The following is a 20,889-nucleotide window of genomic DNA, read 5'->3' on the forward strand; positions in this document are numbered from 1 at the left end:
TCTTCTACATCCAAGAAATTTTGTACACAGTCGTCTTTCTTTGGTTTCAATTCAAGATGAAAGTTTGTGCGTTTTTGTACTATTCTGAGCATGTCTTTTGTTGGTGGGGAAATTCAGCAGCAGAGGGTTGAGTTCATCAAAGCACAGTATCCTCATGAATCCCTCAAAGTCTGCTCCCTTGTGTTATTTATTTATTCCAATTGCCCACTCCCTTCTTTTCCTAACCTCCTCAAAAGGAAATCATATGTTTAATGTATGTCTTTTATTTTGTATGAGTTTTTACAAAATGCATAGTGTTACAATGTGTGCCTACGTTTTAATTTTATTAAATATTTCTGTGTTGTATCTCATCTTGTTTCTTGCTTTTTTATTCTTAAATCTTCCTCTAGACTACTCTAAGAACATGGAACTTACTGTCACAGTAGTGTTCTTTTTTGTTTAAAAAAAAGTAGGCCGGGTGTGGTGGCTCACGCTTGTAATCCTAGCACTCTGGGAGGCTGAGGCGGGTGGATCGCTCGAGGTAAGGAGTTCGAGACCAGCCTGAGCAAGAGTGAGACCCCATCTTTACTAAAAATAGAAAGAAATGATTTGGACAGCTAAAAATATATATAGAAAAATTTCCCGGGCATGGTGGAACATGTCTGTAGTCCCAGCTACTCGGGAGGCTGAGGCAGAATAATGGCTTAAGCCCAGGAGTTTGAGGTTGCTGTGAGCAAGGCTGACACCATGGTACTCTAGCCCGGGCAACAGAGCAAGACTCTGTCTCAAAAAAAAAAAAAATAAGGTACAACTAGATCAGTGTTTAGCGACTACTACAGTTTGCCCATATCATGCCCTGTACTTTATGAAAATAAATTTCTTGTATTAACCCCTCCAGATTTTGTGGGCTTGAACAATTAAGTCAAAGTGTCTAAGGCCATAAGACTGCCATTTAAATCAATGCCATGACTAATACTGAATGAAAAAAGAAGCTGAGCTCAGGGAAAACTTTTTCTCACTATTTGTTACTAACAGTGTGCCCTTTAATTTCTTAATATTATTTGTAGATGAAAATTATTTTCTATATTACAGACTACTATAAAAAGCTCCAGGATTTGGGAAAACACAGTTGAAAATCATAGCAGGCTCAAACACTTGGGGATTAATGTAGGGCTATTGAGGACAGAGGTCCCTAAGCACTTACCATTAAACAAAGGTCTTTAAGAGCATTATTATTCTCCATCTTTGTCCTGGCCTAAGAAGCATCTCGCATTGCGGTAGTTAATTAAGGATTCAATTTACAGTGGCTAAGTCAGTGTTATGTGCAGTGCTGGGCACACAGTAGGCACTCAATACTTGTCTGTTGGATGAATGAATGGGCTGTGATGGGTGCTTTCAGTTGAACCCTGACCCTCTAGAGACTTAATTTTTTAAAGTTTTTATTATTATTGGTACATAATAGTTGTATATTTATAGGGTACATGTGACATTCTGATACAGGCATACAATGTGAATTAATCAAATCAGAGTAATTGGGAAATCTATTACCTCAGGCATTTATCGTTTCTCTGTGTTAGGAACATTCCAATTCCCCTGTTTTCATTATTTTAAAGTATAGCCTAACTTATTGTTGATTATAGCCACTTTGTTGTTCTATCAAATATTGTTTATTCTATCTAACTATATTTATGCACCCATTAACCATCCCCATTTTATCTCCCCCTCCCCACTACCCTTCCCAGTCTCAGGTAACCATCATTCTACTCTGTCTCCATGAGATCAATTGTATTTAATATTTAGCTGCCACATTTGAGTAAGAACATGCAACATTTGTCTTTCTGTGCTTGCTTATTTCACTTAACATAATGTTTTTCAGTTCTGTCCATGTTGCAAAGGCTGGATTTCATTCTTTTTATGACTATATAATATTCCATTGTGTATATGTACCACTATTTATTCATCCATTGATCTGTTAAGGAATACCTAGGTTGACTACAAATTTTGGATATTGTGAACAGTGCTGCAATAAATATCATAGTGCAGATATCTTTTTGAGATACTTAATTCCCTTTTTTGAATATATATCAATAGGATTTCTGGGTCACACAGTAGTTCTATTTTTAGTTTTTTGAGGAGCCTCCATACCATTCTCCATGGTGGTTGCACGAATTTATATTCCCACCAACAGTGTACAAGGGTTCCCTTTCTCCACGTCCTTGCGAGCATTCATTATTGCCTTTTAGATAAAAGCCAATTTAACTGGGGTGATATGATATCTCATTGTAGTTTTGGTTTGCATTCTCCAATGACTAATGATGTTGAGCATTTTTTCATATACCTATTGGCCATTTGTATGTCTTCTTTTGAGGAATGTCTTTTCAGAGCCTTTGTCCATTTTTAAATCAGATTATTTGATTTTTTTTTCCCTATTGAGTTCTTGGAGCTACTTATATAGTCTAGTGATTAATCCCTTGCCAGTTGGGTAGTTTGCAAATATTTTCTCCCATTCTGAGAGTTGCCTCTTCCCTTTGTTGATTGTTTCCATTTCTGTACAGAAGCCTTTTAGCTTGATGTGATCCCATTTGGCCAATTTTTCTCTGGTTTCCTGTGCTTTTGGGGTATTACTCAAGGAGTCCTTGCCCAAACCAATGTCCTGAAGCATTTCCCCAATGTTTTCTTTTATTAGTTTCAGAGGTTCAGGTCTTAAGTTCTTTAATCCACTTTGATTTGATTTGATTTTTATATATGGTGAGAGATAAGGGTCTAGCTTCATTCTTATGCATACAGTTATCCAGTTTTCCCAGCACCGTTTATTGAAGAGACTGTCCTTTCCCTGGGGTATGTTCTTGGAACATTTGCCAAAGGTAAGTTCACTGTGGAGGTGTGGATATATTTCTGGGTTGCCTATTCTGTTCCATTGGTCTATGTGTCTGTTTTTATGCCAGTACCATGCTGTTTTGGTTACTGCAGCTCTGCAGTATAATTTAAAGAGAGTTAATATAACTTTTGAATGTTTTTCATACATTAAATCATTTTAACCCCACATCAACCCTGTGAGAGAGGTAAATTATTATCACCTTTTTACAGATATAGAAAATATAAGTGAGCAATTATTGGGTGATACACAAATTTTAAATTTTTCCAAATACAGCAAATGCTTCTTCAAAGTGTTAAAAACAGTTTCCATTCCCATTATGGGTATATGTAAGTTCTTATTCATACACATTCTTACAGTACTTTATAATGTTGGGCCTTCAAGGCCATGTTGTGTTTTTGTAAATCCTCAGATGAGACAGAAAGAGAGATAGAGAGATATCAAAGTAAATTTTGTCTTAGGCATGGTGGAAGAGGAAGGAGATCACAGAGGTTGGGAGATAAGAACACAGTACAAAGCCCTTAGGAGAGTCCAGTGTTATTTGACATCTGGCACATGTCTGTCCAAGGGGTGGAGCCATGCAACCACAAAGTCGGTTTTCCCAGTGCTCACAGGGCTATTGAACACTCCAGGGGAAAGTCTGAATTAAAAATCAGAGGCTAGATAATCTCATTGTCTCTAACTTTTGGTTCTTTCCCAGCTTGATAATTATAATTTCTTAGTGAGTGATGTGTCCTAAACATGTCTACCTTCTCTTTTTAGTTCTGAATCATAAGAGAGGTTTTACTTCCTTCAGTTGTGAAATAGCACAGAGAAAAATCAGTACCTTTTCTTTTTTTTGGGCAAAGAGCGTTTTATTCAAACAGAGGCAAAGGCTTGCACCTAGCCTTCCTCCCTGTCAGTCCTCATCTTGTTTTGACATCAGCAGCAAGGCTTTCAGTTTGAGGCTAAGCAGAATATTATGCTGTCAACAGCTACCACAGAGAGAAGGCCACTGTGTTATTGGTGTGGGGCCACAGGGCTCAGGATCCTGGACAACTTATCACTCACTTGACCCTGGCTGTGGCCCAGTTCAGCATCTCCCAGAACAGGGCGGATGGATGTGGCTGAGGTCTAGCCTGGAGGTGGGGATGGTGGGGAAGGAGGGCAGGGTCTGCCTGTGTGCACCCCAAATGCCTCCCCACCCCAACCTTCCTTTCCAGAGCAACCGATCTGAAAGCAGAATTGGCTTTCGGGCCGGTGAGTACCTCTGCTTTCAGGCCACACTGGCCCCTACGAAGGGCAGTTTTAACCCAAATGTGCAAGAACATTTATCAGGGGCCATAGGGATTTGCAGACACCTCTGACCTCGGGCCTGAACTCGGCGCAGAGGTTGATGTCAGCAAACAGACTGGCAAACCCTCTCCCCTTATTCTAACTGCTGCCTCCTAGGGGACTCCGGGAGCTGGCACTGCTGGCCTCCTTGCCGTCTCTTTGGTACACAATCCACCACGCTGGCAGCCCAGGGCTGCTTCCAGGTAAGGCAAACAAACAGCGGTCTGCACGGTCAGAGGACGGCTCTCCCCCAAAGCGAGTTAACTGCCTCTGGAGCTGACTCGGACTCCTTCCGTTGTCATCACTCAATATTAACGCTGATGCGGACCAGGAAATGGGGCCTGCAGGTGGGAGTGGAGGCCCTGGCCTTTCTGGTGGCTCTGTTGATGCTGGAGTCCTGCCGTCACCCTTCTCGTGGGACACAACTGGAGAGTTCTGAGCAAGGGCAGGCCAGCGGAGGCCGTGTGAGCACTGGCCCCTCTGAGCAAGGCTCCCCAACGGAGGGTCGCTCTGACAGAGTCCTCAGCCTTCACGGCGCGCCCTAGGATGCTCTCCCGCAACTGCGCCACCGCCTGGCTCTGCTTCCTGCCTCGGGGTCCTCGGGCTGTACCTCCAAACACCGACCTTCCTCCCCGTTGAGTTGGGGCCACAGGCCTCTTTGGGCGAAGACTCATGCCCTTTTGCCTGGAGCTGGAGGAGCGGCCCTCACACAGAGACGGGCACGGGCAGGCTCTGCTTAGTGCCTGTGCCTTCTGCCAACGCCGGCCGAGCCGGGGTACAGAGGCCTACGCCGGGGAGAGGGGGAAGGGAATCCATTTCTTATCCCAAATTGGGATATAAACCCTTCTGTGGGACTTGGTGCAGAAACGACCACTGGAATGGGGTTCAGGAGCACCAGGACCCCTGATCATACCTTCGGTGATGGTCAGACTCCCCAGGCTCCAGTGGGGTGACTAGGGTCCAGGTTACCCTGGCAGGCTGTGCGTGTGTCTGTCTGCCTCTGTCTGTCTTCCTGGTCCATCGGTCTGCGGGCCTGGGCCACACTCATCCTTGCAGAGACAGGATGGGCATCGTCTTGAGAAAGCTGGCCTAAAATTACAGGCAGGATTTCTCGTCAGTTCTACCCGCATGTGCTGTCAGATTCCCTCCGAGACGGAAAGTTAAATTAAGTTCTCATGGGGGAGGCAGGCAAGTCCCCAGGAGCTCTAAATAGATCCTTCTACCCACACCTGTGAATGGATAGATTTGCAGCCGCAGGTGGGACAGCTCCAAGCTGTCTGACTCAGTGGAGATTCCAGTGTCTTTGGAAGAGGAGCTCATTTTTGGTGCTACCATCCTAATTCAGGCTCGTGTCCATGCTGGGCATGTCCCACCTGCGTGTGTACAGCCTTCTCTCAGACCTAGCCTGACCCCTTGGAGGTAAATGTGGCAGCCACATCTCCTACTGTCAGTATGCAGTGGGGGAAGCCCTGTCCAGGGCCCCAATCTTCCCAGGAGAAGACAGGAGTCTCAAGGAAAGCCCGAGGAAAGCCTTTGTGCCCGGAGCCACCCTGGTCAGGCTTCCTTTACTGGGAAGAGCTGTGCAAGCCGCCCTGCCTTGGAGAATGGCTCCTGACAATGCTTCTTGGGACAAACTCGTCTTAGTGAACTCAGAGAAAGTCCCTCATCTTTCTCTGCTGTCCCCAGGCCACCCCCCCAGACGTGGCCCAATGTGGAGAGAGGAGGAAGGAGGGTCTCCAAGGGGTGGCAAGGAGAGGGAGGGCCTGAGGGAGGCATTGGGGTGCTGGGAGTGTCACGCACATGAGTCCCTTTGGCCAAAAGCCCCGCAGGAAGGTGGGTAGGCACGTTTTCATGTTCAGATCTCTCCCCGCAGCAGCATCTATTCATCTATCGCCTCCACAGAGTCCTCATCCTTCATCTCCTCTGACTGCTCCTTCATCGTCTCAGTGTAGTCAGTGTCCGACAGTGATGCCACCTGCTGCACCAAGTCCTTGTCACTGGGGATCTCTGGCTGACACGGTCTGGAGAAGGGGTTGAACCAGTTCAGGGAGAAGTCCTCGCCAAAGGTCTCTTTCACCAACTGCCAGCTGCCCGTGTGCTGCCTGGGCTGATTCTTTCATTTGAGCTGCTCAAGCCCTGTCTCATCTGCACAGATGAAATGCACCTGGGTCCTAAACATCACTGATATGAAAATGAGGAAGAGCAGCCCCTCAAAGCACAGCAGGATGAGGCGCATCACCGTGGAGGGTGGTGAGAAGGAGCTGCACTTTGTCCAGTCTTCCTCAAAGCAATGCAGGAAGTGGAATCCCACCACGCTGAGGGCGTGCAAGGACATGAGAGCTATGCGCATTGTAAACAGGACGAAGTACTTCTGGTTGTTCTTGCCGACACAGTTATTGACCCCGGGACAGTGGGGGTCCATCTTGCGAATGCACTGCTTACAAACACTGCAGTGGTGGGCTCGGTCAGGCTTGATGCCGCAGCATTTGGGACTCTTGTACACCACCTGCCCAGGCTTTAACTGTAAACTCTCGATGAATTCTTTAGTGGCATTTCCTTTGGGCACTGCCCCTCACGGGGTCCGTCAGCATGGCCCAGCAGTGGGAAGCCAGGGCCAAGAGGGCCAGCAGGTTGAACACAATTCCACTGATGATGCTGCACACGTCGTCTCTGGATGGAATCAGCATGACGAAGAGGACCACAAACTCCGCACAGAGGACCAGAAACCAGGTGACAATGGCACAGGCAATTCCACAGCCGTCACGGATAAACCACATGGTTCCCACAGGACCAGGGGAGGGTGGTGGAACACACTTCTCCAGCTGGAGGTGTTCTGGTTTTTGCTCAGTGTCTCAGAAATGCTGGGTGGGGATAAGCATCATAAGCTATTCTGCCACCCACGCTGTCGCCTCCCCCTGCAGTCTCCAACCAGGACAGGGCTGGGGCTGCGGTGAGGGCTCCTCAGCAGGAGGCGCCGCGGCTCCCTGGGCTCAGCCAGACACCAGGCAGCGCACAAGAGAAGCCCATCAGTATCTTTTTTAAAACTTAACATGTTCACTTTTCCTCAGCATTTATCAATTTTCTTACATCTCTTATAAAAGGAAAGAATGTTTATGCTGCTTATTTGATTGATGGGAGATGTACTCAAATGATGAAGACAAGGAGATTAAGGATGTTTACAGCTATGGTTAAATCAAATAAAAACAAAACTTTCCAGCTCATGGAGGTTGTAGGAAATGCCATTTTCCCCTAACACACTAATATTAACACTTGAAGCACATAGGGACCTTGAAGTCCCACCAAATAAAAATTCCCACAGTGTGGGAAGTGGGCTTTATACCACAGGCATGGCTGCTTACATGCTCATCAAAGAGCCCCTCTGTCCAGCAGATTCCAGAAACTCTGGCATTTTGTAAAAGACCTATGCAAACATGCTTCACTAAGTTAAAGGGTAAGAATTGTTTTGCAAAGAAATAAAAATTCAGGTCATAAAATGTTAAGATATGCTCACAGCAACAAAACTCTATTTTAGTAACATATCCTATGTTTTTATGGGACATGTCTTTCCCCACCACAAACTGTGAGCTACTGTCACCTCTATAAAACACTACTCCCTAACCTTCAAAGGGAGAATTTAAGAACTCTGCACAAAAGCAAACAAACAATCAAACGAACAAACAAAACCTCTGTAAGTTCTGGTCCCCTATTGAATTTTATAGAAGAATCTGTATGAGGCCATGAACCAGTCTTTCTGCATCTCTAATTCTGGAGAAAACATCAACAGTAGCGACAGAAGTGTCCTTCTTTTGTTTCTAAGTTGAATCCACTTTCAAAAGTTCTCTGAGTCCTTCAGACATCAACCTGGATTACTTAGTGTACAAAATTAAAAAATAAATAAATGCCTCTTCCAGCCATTGTAGCCAGAAACATCTAGGTTTTTTGTCACATTTATTGGTCAAATCCCCTTTGCTGAGGGATGGAATGTCTTATCTTCCTCCTTCCTAACACAAAGAAAATATATTTTATAGTAGATGCTTTGTTATGGAGGGGTCGGTTTCCAAGAGATTTTGTGATTATTATAAGCCTGTCCTTACTCTCCCAGGAAACTATTCAAAGGTGAATGGAGTTTGCCATGATATTCAAATGAAGAAGAAAAGAAAGAGTGGTTCATTTTGAGAGTATATTGCTCTTTGTCTGCATGTTAATTAAGCTAAAGTGTGTCCAGTCTCCATTAGGAGATCTGTGTCTGAGCTCTAAGAAGTTATCTGAGATCTTAGACTATAATCCACGTCTCCAGAAAAGCCAGTCGCAATAAAGAATGTTTTAACTGGCAGAACTTCAGTTCATGTAGTACTTAGAAGTCACTTGTCTAAAGCAATTTATTACCAAAAAGAAAGATTATGAGAGCCTGCAATTAATTATCCAAGAGTGTTTTTATCCAGTGATAAGTTTCTGGAGGCATCATTTGATACTTGTCTTCTTTTTAAATGGTGTGGGAGTTTGGAGTCCAGAGAAAGTAAAAAAATATGGGAGGATATGGAGAGACAAAAGGAAGGGAGAGAAATAAAAGAGATAGAGAGGCAATGGGAGAGACAAGAATTGCACAGGTAGAATAAATGTCATCTGTCAAAATGTTTCATTTCTTGCTAATAAATTGGGATATACACAAATCTCAGTTTTCTTAAGGAAAACATACATTTTTGTCATCTGTAACCCATTCTAAAGCTATTTGGGAGAGTTATAATGAACTCCAAAGGATCAATATGTTGGAGAGGAGAAGCAATTCAGATGATTCTAAACAGTAAGAATTAATTTTGTAAAGTATATTGGTTAATGCGTACACATACCTAGCAAAATGAGCCAATATCCCATTTCCATCTCAGTCTTATAAGCTTTGATCCATGACCTGGGGCGTGGACGGTGGGTTTCTTAGTCTATTTTCTGCTGCTGCAACAGAATGCCACAGATTGGGTAATTTTTAATGAACAGAAATTCACTTGACTCATGGTTCTGGAAGCTGGGAAACCCAAGATCAAGGGCCCACATCTTATGAGGGCCTTCCTGCTGTGTCATAACATGGCAGAAGGCATCAGGTGGCGAGGGACAGAGAAAGAAAAAGGAAGCCAATCTCCTGAGACAACTAACCCACTCCTGTAATAATGGCACTAATTCACTAATAGCAGCAAAGATTTCATGACCTAATTACCCGAAAAGTCCCATCTCTTAATACATCACAATGGCAATGAAATTTCAACATGAGTTTTGGAAGGAACATTCAAACCATAGTATTCCACTCCTGCACCACTCCCAAATGCATGTCCTTGTCACGATGCAAAATACATTTACTCCATCCCAATAATCCCAAAAGTCTTAACTGGTTCCAGCACCAACTCAAAAGTCCAAAGTCCAGAGACTCGTCTGAATCAGATATGGGTGAGACCCAAAGCACAATTTCTTGTGAGGCAAATTCCCTCCAGCTGTGAGCCTGTGACATCAAAACAGCTTATCCACTTCCAAAATACAATGTTGGAACAGGCATAGGTAGACATTCCCACCTCAAAAGGGGAAAATAGGCAAGATAAAAAGGGTGACTGGTCCTGGGCACACTGGTGCAGGGGTTGGGCTCCTATGGCCTTAGGCAGCCCCGTCCCTGTGGATTGTCTGGGCCCAGTCCAGCTTCAGCTCTCTCAGGTTGGAGTCTAGTGTCTACGACTTTCTCAGGCTCATGCTGCAAACTGGTACCTCTACGGTTCTGGGATATTGAGTGGCCTCACTAACATGGCTCCACTTACTCTAGTGGGGACCCTCTGGTGGCTCTGACCCCACATTTCCATGCAACATTGCCCTAGCAGGGCCCTTCTGTTTTGGCTCTGCCCTGCAGCAGGTCTGGACCCCCAGGCTTTTCACAGCATCCTTGGTGGAGTGAGCCATGTCCCCACAGCTCTTGCCTTCTTCTTTGGGAAACTCTTAACATTGGCAAAGTAATCTAAATTCAAATGCTTCCGAATGTTTTAAAAGTGTCACCAGCATGGTTGTGGGTGGGTACATCCTTGTAGAAGTCAAGAACATGGAGTGATGTTTTGCTTCCTCTGGCAGGAACCAGAGACAGGACTTGGAGGGGGGGGGGCGTTTTTGACGCTGGAGTACATTAAAAGCTTAGACTCTTCTGGGGGCAAAAGTACGGACCCTAGCAGCTTGGCAGTGTGCTAGAAGCTGTGGCCAGTAGAGAAGTCAAAGAGAAAAAGCAGATGATGAATTCTAGGATAATAGAAGCTGGGATTGTGTTTTTAATTTTCACTATTGTGCACTGTACTTCTTTTACGTCATTGTGTTAGCAAAGTCTAATTCACAGCCCTTTTGGAAGTTGTGCTTGAAGGAATCATCTCTGCCCATGTTCTTTGGCAAAACAGACCAGAGAGAATAGTTACAGCATGGAATAATTACGGTCACAGACCTGCGGGAGGAGATGCAGGGAGAGGACCCAGCCTCAGCCTGGAGTATGAGGAGCTGAGGGCACAGGTGGGCCCATGGAACATTCCAGTGCTCCTCAGTTTTCTTAGAAATACTTGCTGGCATCGACAGAGGGCTCAAATACAGACCACTGAACAGTAAAGGGAAGGGGCATCTCACACTGGAAATTGCTTGGGAGCAGAGTAAGTCATGCTTTTTGACAACTGTCTACAATATTTGTATTAGCAAAAAAATAATAAATAAATGAGTAGTTACTGTAGTTAAATATTATCTTTCTCATATATATCCTCTAAAATACAATTAATGAATATCTTAATATTGTCTAAAAACCAAGTTGGTTTTTATTTCTTATTTTCTGTTCTCAGACACCACTCTGCCAGCCCGAGGAATAATTCTTAGTGAAGCGCCTATTCCGTGTGGAGCCACGAGATGTCAGGGTAAGTTCAGCCATCTCGATGTCGCCTGGCCCTGGAAACAGCTAAATTCTTTTTGCCATTTATGACCAAGAGGAACTTTGAGAACCTCAAGACCCCTCAGGATTAGGTCCAGAGACCACAGCGGCCGCTTCCCTGGGAGCTCTTCCTGCCTGTTCCCAGCCATCTTCGGTGGAGACTTGACCAGATAACGCAGGCCTGCCTCCTTTCTGGGACGCAACCACAGGAAAATGCAGTCCGAGCGTGGGCGTGCAGGGACCTCCACCGCAGGTCCTGCCTCTGCCCTACCTTCCCGTCCCTTCTCCCTCCCTTCAGTTAGGCTGTGGGGCAGCTGAGCCAGCCTGCTGGCCTGGAGAGGTGTCTGTCTGGGCGTGACAGCCTGCCTGCCCTTGTCCCAGGCACCCCCAGTCTTTACCAGCGATTCTCTTAGAGACCCCATCACTTGGCTTCAGAGACGAGCAAACGTCTTTGTTAGGAACACTTGCTTCACCAGGCTGATGCCCCCACCTCCTGTGAGTCCCCTACTTCCCTCACTGCTGCTTTTACAGGCCAGGAAGGAGGACCGAAGTGACCTTCAGTGTGTCTCCTCTTGGTCAGCCCAGGGCAGTTCCTGGACCCAGCAGTTTGCAGCTCTTCTTAGAAGGTGGGCACTTTACTCACTTTGTCCCCAGGTTTGGTTCATTGTTGCCATGGTGAACGTCCTCAGTATTTTTTAAATATTACATTGATAACAATTACTAAAGAGAACTTAAAGTATGATTTGTGGATCAGTGTGTGGTAGTAAACAAACAAGGAAAACAGTATATGTTTTGAGTACTTACTTTATTTCACCTAAATATCACAAGACAATAAAGTAATTATCACCCTCGTTTGATAAATGGGGAAAGTGTGAGCTCGGAAATGATTCAATAACTTGTTCATGGTCTTATAGCTAGTGAGTAGATGGAAACACAGGTCTGTCTGATTCTAGAGCCCTCTACATTTTTTCTTTTTTTAAATCCCTTTACTTCTGCTGTTTTCCATACAAAATGTTATTTGGTAAGTGGGCCTGAAAACCTTTCTGAATAAGCAGTTTTAAGAAGCTGGGTGAAAATCTATATGAACAAAAGGCTCCTTGGAAGAGTATAAACCCCCTCTTCCAGGGGGCTACAACAGACTCTGAAATCACCCATCTTCATCGTTTGGAGCTGCCATGTGCTTCTGGCCCTCTGGCTAGAACTGCATAGTCAGCATTGGAAATAGAGGCAACCATTAGTGGTGACAAAGACAGTGAGTGTGCAGGACAGAATTGAGCTGCATTTCTAGGTTTGGATAGAACAAGTGATAACTTATAATTATATAAAATAAATGATCATCACTACCATCCAAGCTTGTGTGATGGATGTCATGTAATTTTTTTAAAGACAAACATTAGTAAACCAAGGCTGTGCCTATTGCAGCCATTATCTGTGCTCTCTCCACATCCCTACCTGCCCCCACCTATGGCTTCATACAAAATCTGAAAATAACCAAATGTCCATCAACAAAAAGTTAAATAAACAAATTTTAGAATATTCATATAATGAAATACTACTTAATGAAAGGAACAAACTAACGATACATGTGATGGCATGGTTGAATATAAAAAAAATGTTAAGTAAATGAAGCCAGTTAGAAAAGAGTATGTGCTGTGTAATTCTATTTGCTGTATTTGAAATCCAAATTCAGAGAAAGTTGATCTGTGGCAACAGATACCAAATAGTAGATGCCGGGGAAGGGTTGCGGGAGTGTGGAGAATGGCCTCCAAGGAGTATGAGGGAACTTCCTGGAGGGACGTAAATTTTCTGCTTATTATTTTGGGTGACAGTTACACATTATACAAGTCTCAAAAACTCATCAAACTGAACATATGATGTCTGAGCATTTTATTTTATGATAATTACATCTTGACAAAAAAAAAATCTAGACTACTGAAAATGTAGCATTCACTTGCCCCTCCTGAAAACAAAATGTAACAAATCAAAATTCCTTATTAGCTTATCACTCAATTCCTGATTACCTACGGAATCTATGAAAATTAATCAAATGGAGCTCCTCCACCTGCGCACCCAGGCAGCGCGGGCACCCAGGGTAAGGGGCAGCGGCCCCGGGGGGAGGGCCTTGGGGGTCTCGGCAGGGGGTGCAGGGGCGGGGGCGAGGCGGCACAAGGGGGGGAGCCCTGGGCCTTGGGGGTCCCGGCAGGGGGTGCAGGGGCGGGCGCGAGGTGGCAGGAGGGGGGGAGCCTTGGGCCTTGGGGGTCCCGGCAGGGGGTGCAGGGGCGGGCGCGAGGCGGCAGGCGGCGGGGAGCCATGGGCCCTGGGGGTCTCGGCAGGGGGTGCAGGGGCGGGGGCGAGGCGGCAGAAGGGGGGGAGCCCTGGGCCCTGGGGGTCCCGGCAGGGGGTGCAGGGGCGGGCGTGAGGCGGCACGAGGGGGGGAGCCCTGGGCCTTGGGGGTCCCGGCAGGGGGTGCAGGGGCGGGGGCGAGGCAGGATGACGGGGGGAGCCCTGGGCCTTGGGGGTCCCGGCAGGGGGTGCAGGGGCGGGCGCGAGGCGGCAGGAGGCGGGGAGCCCTGGGCCCTGGGGGTCTCGGCAGGGGGTGCAGGGGCGGGGGCGAGGCGGCAGGAGGGGGGGAGCCCTGGGCCCTGGGGGTCTCGGCAGGGGGTGCAGGGGCGGGCGTGAGGCGGCACGAGGCGGGGAGCCCTGGGCCCTGGGGGTCTCGGCAGGGGGTGCAGGGGCGGGCGCGAGGCGGCACGAGGGGGGGAGCCCTGGGCCTGGCCCGGCCAGAGGATGAGGAGGGCGCGGCAGTGGCGCCCGGGCAGCCCCTCGGGAAGGGGGACCTCCTCGTGCCGGGGGGCGCCCCAGGGAAGGAGAGCGGGGAGCCCCAGGAAGGCCCCAAAGCCGGCTGCCCGCCCCTGAATGGCCCCCCCAGGACAGCCCCGCGGCCGGCAGGAGCCCCGGGCGGCCGCAGACTCCCCTGGCCCCAGAAGAGGACACCCGGGCCTGGCTGCCGCCCGGGGCCCCAAGAGAGGCGACCCCGGGCCGAGGGCGCTCTGCTGCCCCGACCGCGCTCCACGGGCGCCTGTCGCCGCTGCTGCCCTTCGGCCTGTGCGCGCCGGTGAGGCCGCTCGGGGAGCCGGGACGGCGGCGTCAGCGGCGTCTGCCAGGGCTTCCCCGCGTCTCCCTGCTGCGCACCGACTGGCCGCCCACGGTGCACACGCCGGCCTGCGAGCCCCTCAGCCTCGCGGCCACCTGGCTGCTGGGCGCCGGGGGCCTGCGGCTCACCGCCTCGCTGGGCTCCGGCCCCGACTGCCGGGGCGGCCGGGTCAAGTGCGGCAGCGTGTGGCAGCGTCTGATCTGGGTCATCACGCGAGGCCAGTGCCTCTGCCCCGGGGCCCAGGTGTTCGTCCTGGGCCTGGCCTCCCGCATCGCCTCAGTGGGGTTTGGGCCCAAAGAAGCGTCCGCAGCTTGTGCCGCCGCCCTGCTGGGCAATCAGCTTGGCACTGCAGTTGGCTTTTTGCTAACACCCGTTTTAGTGCCCAACACACACAATGACACAAGCATCCTGGCTTGTAATGTCAGCACCGTGTGTTACGGAACATCAGCAGTTGCCACACTTTTATTTATTTTGACAGTAATTGCTTTCAAAGAAAAACCTCAGGATCCACCAAGTCAGGTTCAAGCAGTTCTTCGAGACAGTTCCCCTGAAGAGTACTCCTGTAAGAAATCAATCAGAAACCTGTTTAAAAACACTCCTTTTGTCCTTCTGTTGACTAGTTATGGTATTAAGACTGGATCATTTTTTTCATTCTCAACATTATTAAGCCAAATAATATTGACATATTCTGGGGGGAAGAAGTGAACGCGGGAAGGGTTGGGCTACCCCTGGTAGTGGCTCTATTCTTTGTGGCTTGTGGCTAGATCGTACCAAAACATACCAACAGACTACTCTGATAGTTTCCATTTTGTCATTTATGGGAAGGGTTATGTTTACTTTAACATTGGACCTCGCATACATCATCACCGTGTTTGTGACTGGAGGGGTCCTTGGGTTTTCATGACCGGTCACCTCCCTTTGGGTTTTGAATCTGCCGTTGAGCTCACTTGCCCTGGATCGGAAGGCGCTCCGTCTGCTCTTCTCAGTGCTGCTGCGCAGATGTCTGGAATCCTGTTCACACTGGCTCAAGGAAAGCCCACGTCAGACTACGGTCCCAGAGCGGGGGACATTTTCCTCTGTGCCTGGATGTTTAGAGACATCATTTTAACAGCATTAATCAAGCCTGATCCGAGAAGACATAACATAAATATAGGAATTACTAATGTCGATATTAAAGCTGTGCCAGTTGACAGTCCCACAGATCAAGAATCAAAAGATGTTATGTTGTCCAAGCAGTCGGAATCAGCAATTTGAGGTGAAAGGAAAAGTTACTATTCTGCAGTAATTGGGATAAAGTGTGATCATCCTTGGAGAGATATATGAGCACCACGGTTGGGTTTATAGGTGGTAGGGAATGGATACTTACTTGAAAATTACTATATGAACTCCAAATGCACAGATATTATTTTGCTTAATTTAAGCAATACTTTGCTTAAAATACTTTTACATGCATACTGTTAACACTACCATTTATCAAATAAGCGTCCCATTTGTGGTCTTATATTGTGTGAAAGTAAGCTTCTTGACATTTACTTTTCAAAAGTAGGTGTTTTCCTTTTTTTTTTTATAGAAAATAGAAGCTTAGAAGACTTTGTAAGATGATAATGTGGGGGTCGATTTCCGTAAGACATATAAGAGAATGTGAAGCTTATACATAAAAATATCCAATGAAACTAAATGTACAATATATTATTCCCAATTCGCTACTTTCCCATTGTGCTGATGAACTCTGCAAGCCCCTTCAGTATCAGTACATGTACCAACATGACACAACTAACCCACCAAAGGATAGAACTGGGATCAGACTTCCATATGACCTGTAAGATTTTTTCCCATTTCTTACACTCTTGTTACAAAGTGCTTTGTAACACGTCCTGTCAATGGTCACAAAAACTATTGTATATACAGATTCTACACATGACTTTGGTTTTAGCATTATGCTCTAATGAAGTTGTAGAGCCTAGATACAGGCTTATCATCTTGAGTTCTTTTCTGTGCTGCCTTTCTAATATGATGGAGAAATGCTAACACTGTATTTTTTTACTCCAACTTGAAATAGAGTAGTTTATTTACTAATTGCCTTTATTTACTCTCTTCTTTGTTTAAATATATAACTTTAAAATAAGAAAATTTTATCATACTTGTTACTGGCTGTTTCATGATTCCTCCTGTCACACTGTGTATATCTCCTTGAAGATTCCTAAGATAACAAAATCTACAGTAACTTCAGATAGCCTGAGTCTCCCCACTCAGTGGAGACCTCTTGAGTGCTAACCGTTTTAATTCTCCAGTGTCATTGTTAGGACCATTCTCCTCGGAGGATACTATGCCGAAGTGCACACCCCATCAGCGTCCTGGGAAGTAGATTCTCTTCTTCACCACAGTGTACGCTGTCACCACACTGCTGGGACAGTCTGCTCTTTCACATGCTCAGGGTAAGGAGAATAGGACCCAATATATTCCCACAGTGCCTACCGCTGTGCTCTGTTTACAGTGAGAATTTAAGTGTTGTTGATATCCTGATTCTCTAAGCTCATAGGGAAAATCTTTACAGAAATGACATTTGATCAGCCATAAAATGTACATTTTGTCCACATACACCAAAAACGCCAGATATAGTGAATACCCTTGAAGTGAATAGCAATTTTGATTTAAGCAGCACATATGCATTAATTTATATTGAAATTGTGGCAGTCTCTATAATCAAATAACTACAAATTATGAAGAATCTGACCCCAGAGAATGTGTTAACAAAAGAATGGCTAAGAATGACAAATTCTGTCTCCATGCCCTTGATGTGTTTCTACCTGTCTCTATAGCTCTGGACAAGTTGTTTAACCTCTTTGGGCAGCGATTTTCCTCATCCATAAAATGAATGTGTTTAGTTTGATCTCAAAGATCTTTTTAAAATATTAAATGTCATTCATCATGGACTAGACCAAATCATTGTTTCACAGGAATTTAAATCTAGCTAGAGGAAAATTCCCTGGATAATTGAATAAAAAGCTATGATTGTTACTTTGTGAATACAAAGGACTTTTAATTCTCTTTTTAGCTTTATTAGGCAGTTGAAAGTAGCTCAGGCAAAACATGTCCAATCATTAGCTTCTTTTAATATTTACATTACAGGTAAAAAATGGCTAAAAATATATTTTAAAGTCTGTCCTAAATAATTGTTTTTATTTTTAAACTGTTAATGTTTTTTAAAATAATCATGTATTTGTTGACTTCCTGAGGTGTTGAACAAATTACAGATAAAAGTTGGAATACTTTATTATGGGAAAGCATATGCATATGTGTCATATGCATATTTCCTTGTTGATTAGAAAAAGGGTGAAGTATTATGTGATAAAATGCAAAATGAATTTTTCTGTTCTTTTGAGTCAAAGTTGTCTATAATATGCTATACAAGACAGTCGTGTGTCATTTAACAATGGAGATGCATTCTGAGAAATGTATCGCTAGGCGATTTCATCACTGAGTGAACATCATAGAGTGTTCTTATACAGACCTCGGTGGGGTAGCCTACTCCACGCCCAGGCTATGTGGTATCACCTTTTGCTCCTAGGCTGCAAACCTGGACAGCATGTTACTGTACTGACTATTGTAGGCAATAGTAATACAATAGTATTTGTGTATCTAAATATATTTAAACATAGAAAAGATAATGTTGTGCTATGTTGTAACAACAGCTATGACGTCACTAGGCAATAGGAATTTTTCAGCTCCATTAGAATCTTATGAGACCATTACTGTATACATGGTCCATCATTGATCGAAACATCGTTATGTGGCACATGACTGTATGTTTTTGGAAAATGGAGTAGGTAATCATCACTGTGTAAATTTTAATCAAATAATTTTAGGAAAGAACCTGGATGTTTTAAAACCTGTTGCATTTATAAATGCCACAAGTATAGCTTTTGCCTTTTGAGAATGTTTGAGAAATGTCTTTAAAAATATGTTTGTATGTAAAAATATGTTTGTATCAATAGCTAGAAGAATGCCTGTGTCATAAGTCACTATTCATGTTCTGATTTTTGCTTTGTACTGTGCTTATTCAGTATTTCAGACTCAAAGCAAATTTATTTTTTTATGTTAAAAAATTAATAAAATGGCAGAAATAGTGGTTGAAGAAAAGCCTATGGTGTATAATAAAAATAAAACATAAAATAGTAAAAATAATATAGTAACTATAAATATAAATATAAATAGTAAAAATAAAATAATATGCTTAGATTTTTTAAAACTTAATTTACTGATTTTTGTAAGAGATGATGAATATAATAAAATTAATACCTAAATTGTAGCCAAAAATTTAGAAAGTCAGTGGGAAAAAATCACTCAGAGATGTCTTTAAAGAAAACTATAATAAAAAGGACATTATTTTAATCTTGCTGCAGAAAAAGCCAATATTTTTCTCAAATAACATATTTTTGCATTTAAAGTATTATTAATAATTGTAGACTCTAAGGAGTATTTTTTTCAATTAAGTTCATGGTTCATACAATTGGATTTGGAAATAAAACTGATTTGGTTGCATTTATTTCTCACACGGAAAAGTAATGTACTTACCGAAGTGTGTCCTTCTGTCTATTAGGTAGATAGTGCTCAGCTTTTTTTAAGAAAAGCAGCATATAGTTTTATGCAATTAGCTTAGGAAGCAAAATAAATTATTCATCATCTGTCACCCTGATAAGCTCTAACCGTATACTTAAGTTTACCTGTTTGGAAATGTGAAATTTTATTTCACGTTCAAACAACAAGATAGAGATCTGTGGACTCTCATTCCAGTGACCTGCTTAGGGAGTAAAACTGAGTTAAGAAAGAGTAGCTGGAAGTCTGTTCAAGAAGGAAAATACAGGCTTGCAGTGTGTACAACTCATGAACTTCTCTCTAGGGGGAAAGCTAAGCTGTTACCCGGAGGTGTGTTTTCCAGTGATAAGCAGATGATAGCTCTGTGTAGAAATTAGATGTGTAAAAAGTTGATTCAGTGCAGAGTGTCATGCAGAGTGCAAACTCCTGAAATACACTGTGATAATTTGGATCTCCCTATGCCCTCCCTCTGGACACTTGTTAATTATCTGTCTACTACTTGAAAAGACTGGAACTTGGTAACTGGAAATAAATGGAATAACTTTTAACAACCAAGTGGCTGAATAAATTGTGGTAAATCCCTACAAGGGACTATTAGGTAGCTGATAAGTAGAGTTAATCAGATCCATATTGACGTGGTGCGCTGTTTGTGATATAGTAAGTGAAAAAACAAAGTTTCAGAATAATGTGTTATTGTAAGAATTTATTTGATCACAACAAATCACAAGAGCAAAAATTCCAATATAAGGTATAAAAACAGTCTAGCAAATGTCATACTAGAAGACTTAATAATGGTCAGATTTAAGAGGGAAAACTTGGCAGATCTATTTACAATTCCAATAGCAACTGCTGTAAGGAAACAGCTCAGGAAATGCACAGACTCTAAAAGAAAAACCAGGAAAGATGCCTTAAGGATGGATGGATGGATGGATGGATGGAAAAAAGAAGAAAAGGGAAAAGAAGGGGATGAAGGAAATTACTTTTCTTCATCAACCTAAAGGAACCCATTTATTTTTTTAGCATCTTATGTTCCTAATGATAATTTTACTGCCAAAATGTCTTTTCTTCTTTTCATTCTTAGTGTTCTCATATTTCATAATCAGGATTTAGATGTGAGTCTTATCTATCTAAAAAAAAATACATTCCCTTTCAGCTCTGAAAAATATTTTCATATTGTTTCTTAGATAATTTAGACCCCTCAATTTCCCCTGTTCTGTGTTCTGGCACTAGGACTTACTGGCTGTTGTACCTCCTGGATAGATCCTCTCTCTGCCCCATTATTTCTCTACAACTTTTCTGTCTTCTTTTCTTCTTGCTGTACAGTCTGGGAATTTCTTCACTTTTTATCTTTTTTAATTAAAAGGATCTTTCATACATTTGTTCCATTTCATGGCATCCTGTTCTTGCTTTATGTATAAATTGACTTTTAGGTTCTTTTCTGTGCCCTGAATTATCTCTGTATCTGTGTGTTTATGAGAGTGACAGAGAGAGAGAGAGAGAGACAGAGAGAGAGTGTTATCCTAAAATAATTAAGAAACTAGGAACTGTAATTGCAATTAGAGGACAAGAGATGCTCATAGATTTCTGGAAGATAGACAACATATTAAAAGGTATTGATGAGTGAGAAACAGATGAGGAAGCAAAGCTGCTTCTTAGAATGCATGCTGAGAAATGGATATGGAAAAAGGATTGCAGTTCCATTACCCAGATGATTCTAGACATTTTACTTAATTCAGAACTTTCACTATTGTTTCATAGATCAAATATACAAGGGTATGTAATATCTATACTTTAAAGAATTTGGTGTATCTCCATCACCCCACTTAAGTCATTTAAAATTACCAGTATTTAGAAGTTTCCCTATGTGCTTCTTTCGGATCACAGCCCTCTCTCATCTCTGATCTTGATTTGTGTGTAAGTCATTTTTTCTATCAGTTTTTTAAGTTTTGCCATTTATGTTTGTATCTATAAAATATATATATTTTTATTGAATTAAATATAATGTTAATTATATGCATATAACAGGTTTTTTGGCGTTGAACTCATATA

General features: G+C 43.8%; 1 protein-coding gene and 1 pseudogene across 1 annotated transcript; one reads left to right on the forward strand and one right to left on the reverse strand.

Moving 5' to 3' along the window:
• Positions 1-6,047: 6,047 nt before the first annotated feature.
• On the reverse strand, positions 6,048-7,050 carry LOC123636536 (annotated as a pseudogene).
• A 6,087-nt stretch (positions 7,051-13,137) lies between these two features.
• On the forward strand, positions 13,138-15,498 carry LOC123637495 (feline leukemia virus subgroup C receptor-related protein 1-like). Its single transcript, XM_045550652.1, is given in 5 exon segments — positions 13,138-13,182; positions 14,020-14,932; positions 14,935-14,976; positions 14,979-15,137; positions 15,140-15,498. Coding segments are annotated over 5 exon segments (1,518 nt in total).
• The last annotated feature ends 5,391 nt before the right edge of the window (positions 15,499-20,889 follow it).

Source organism: Lemur catta, chromosome 4, assembly GCF_020740605.2.
Source record: "Lemur catta isolate mLemCat1 chromosome 4, mLemCat1.pri, whole genome shotgun sequence".
NCBI classification, from domain to species: domain Eukaryota; kingdom Metazoa; phylum Chordata; class Mammalia; order Primates; family Lemuridae; genus Lemur; species Lemur catta.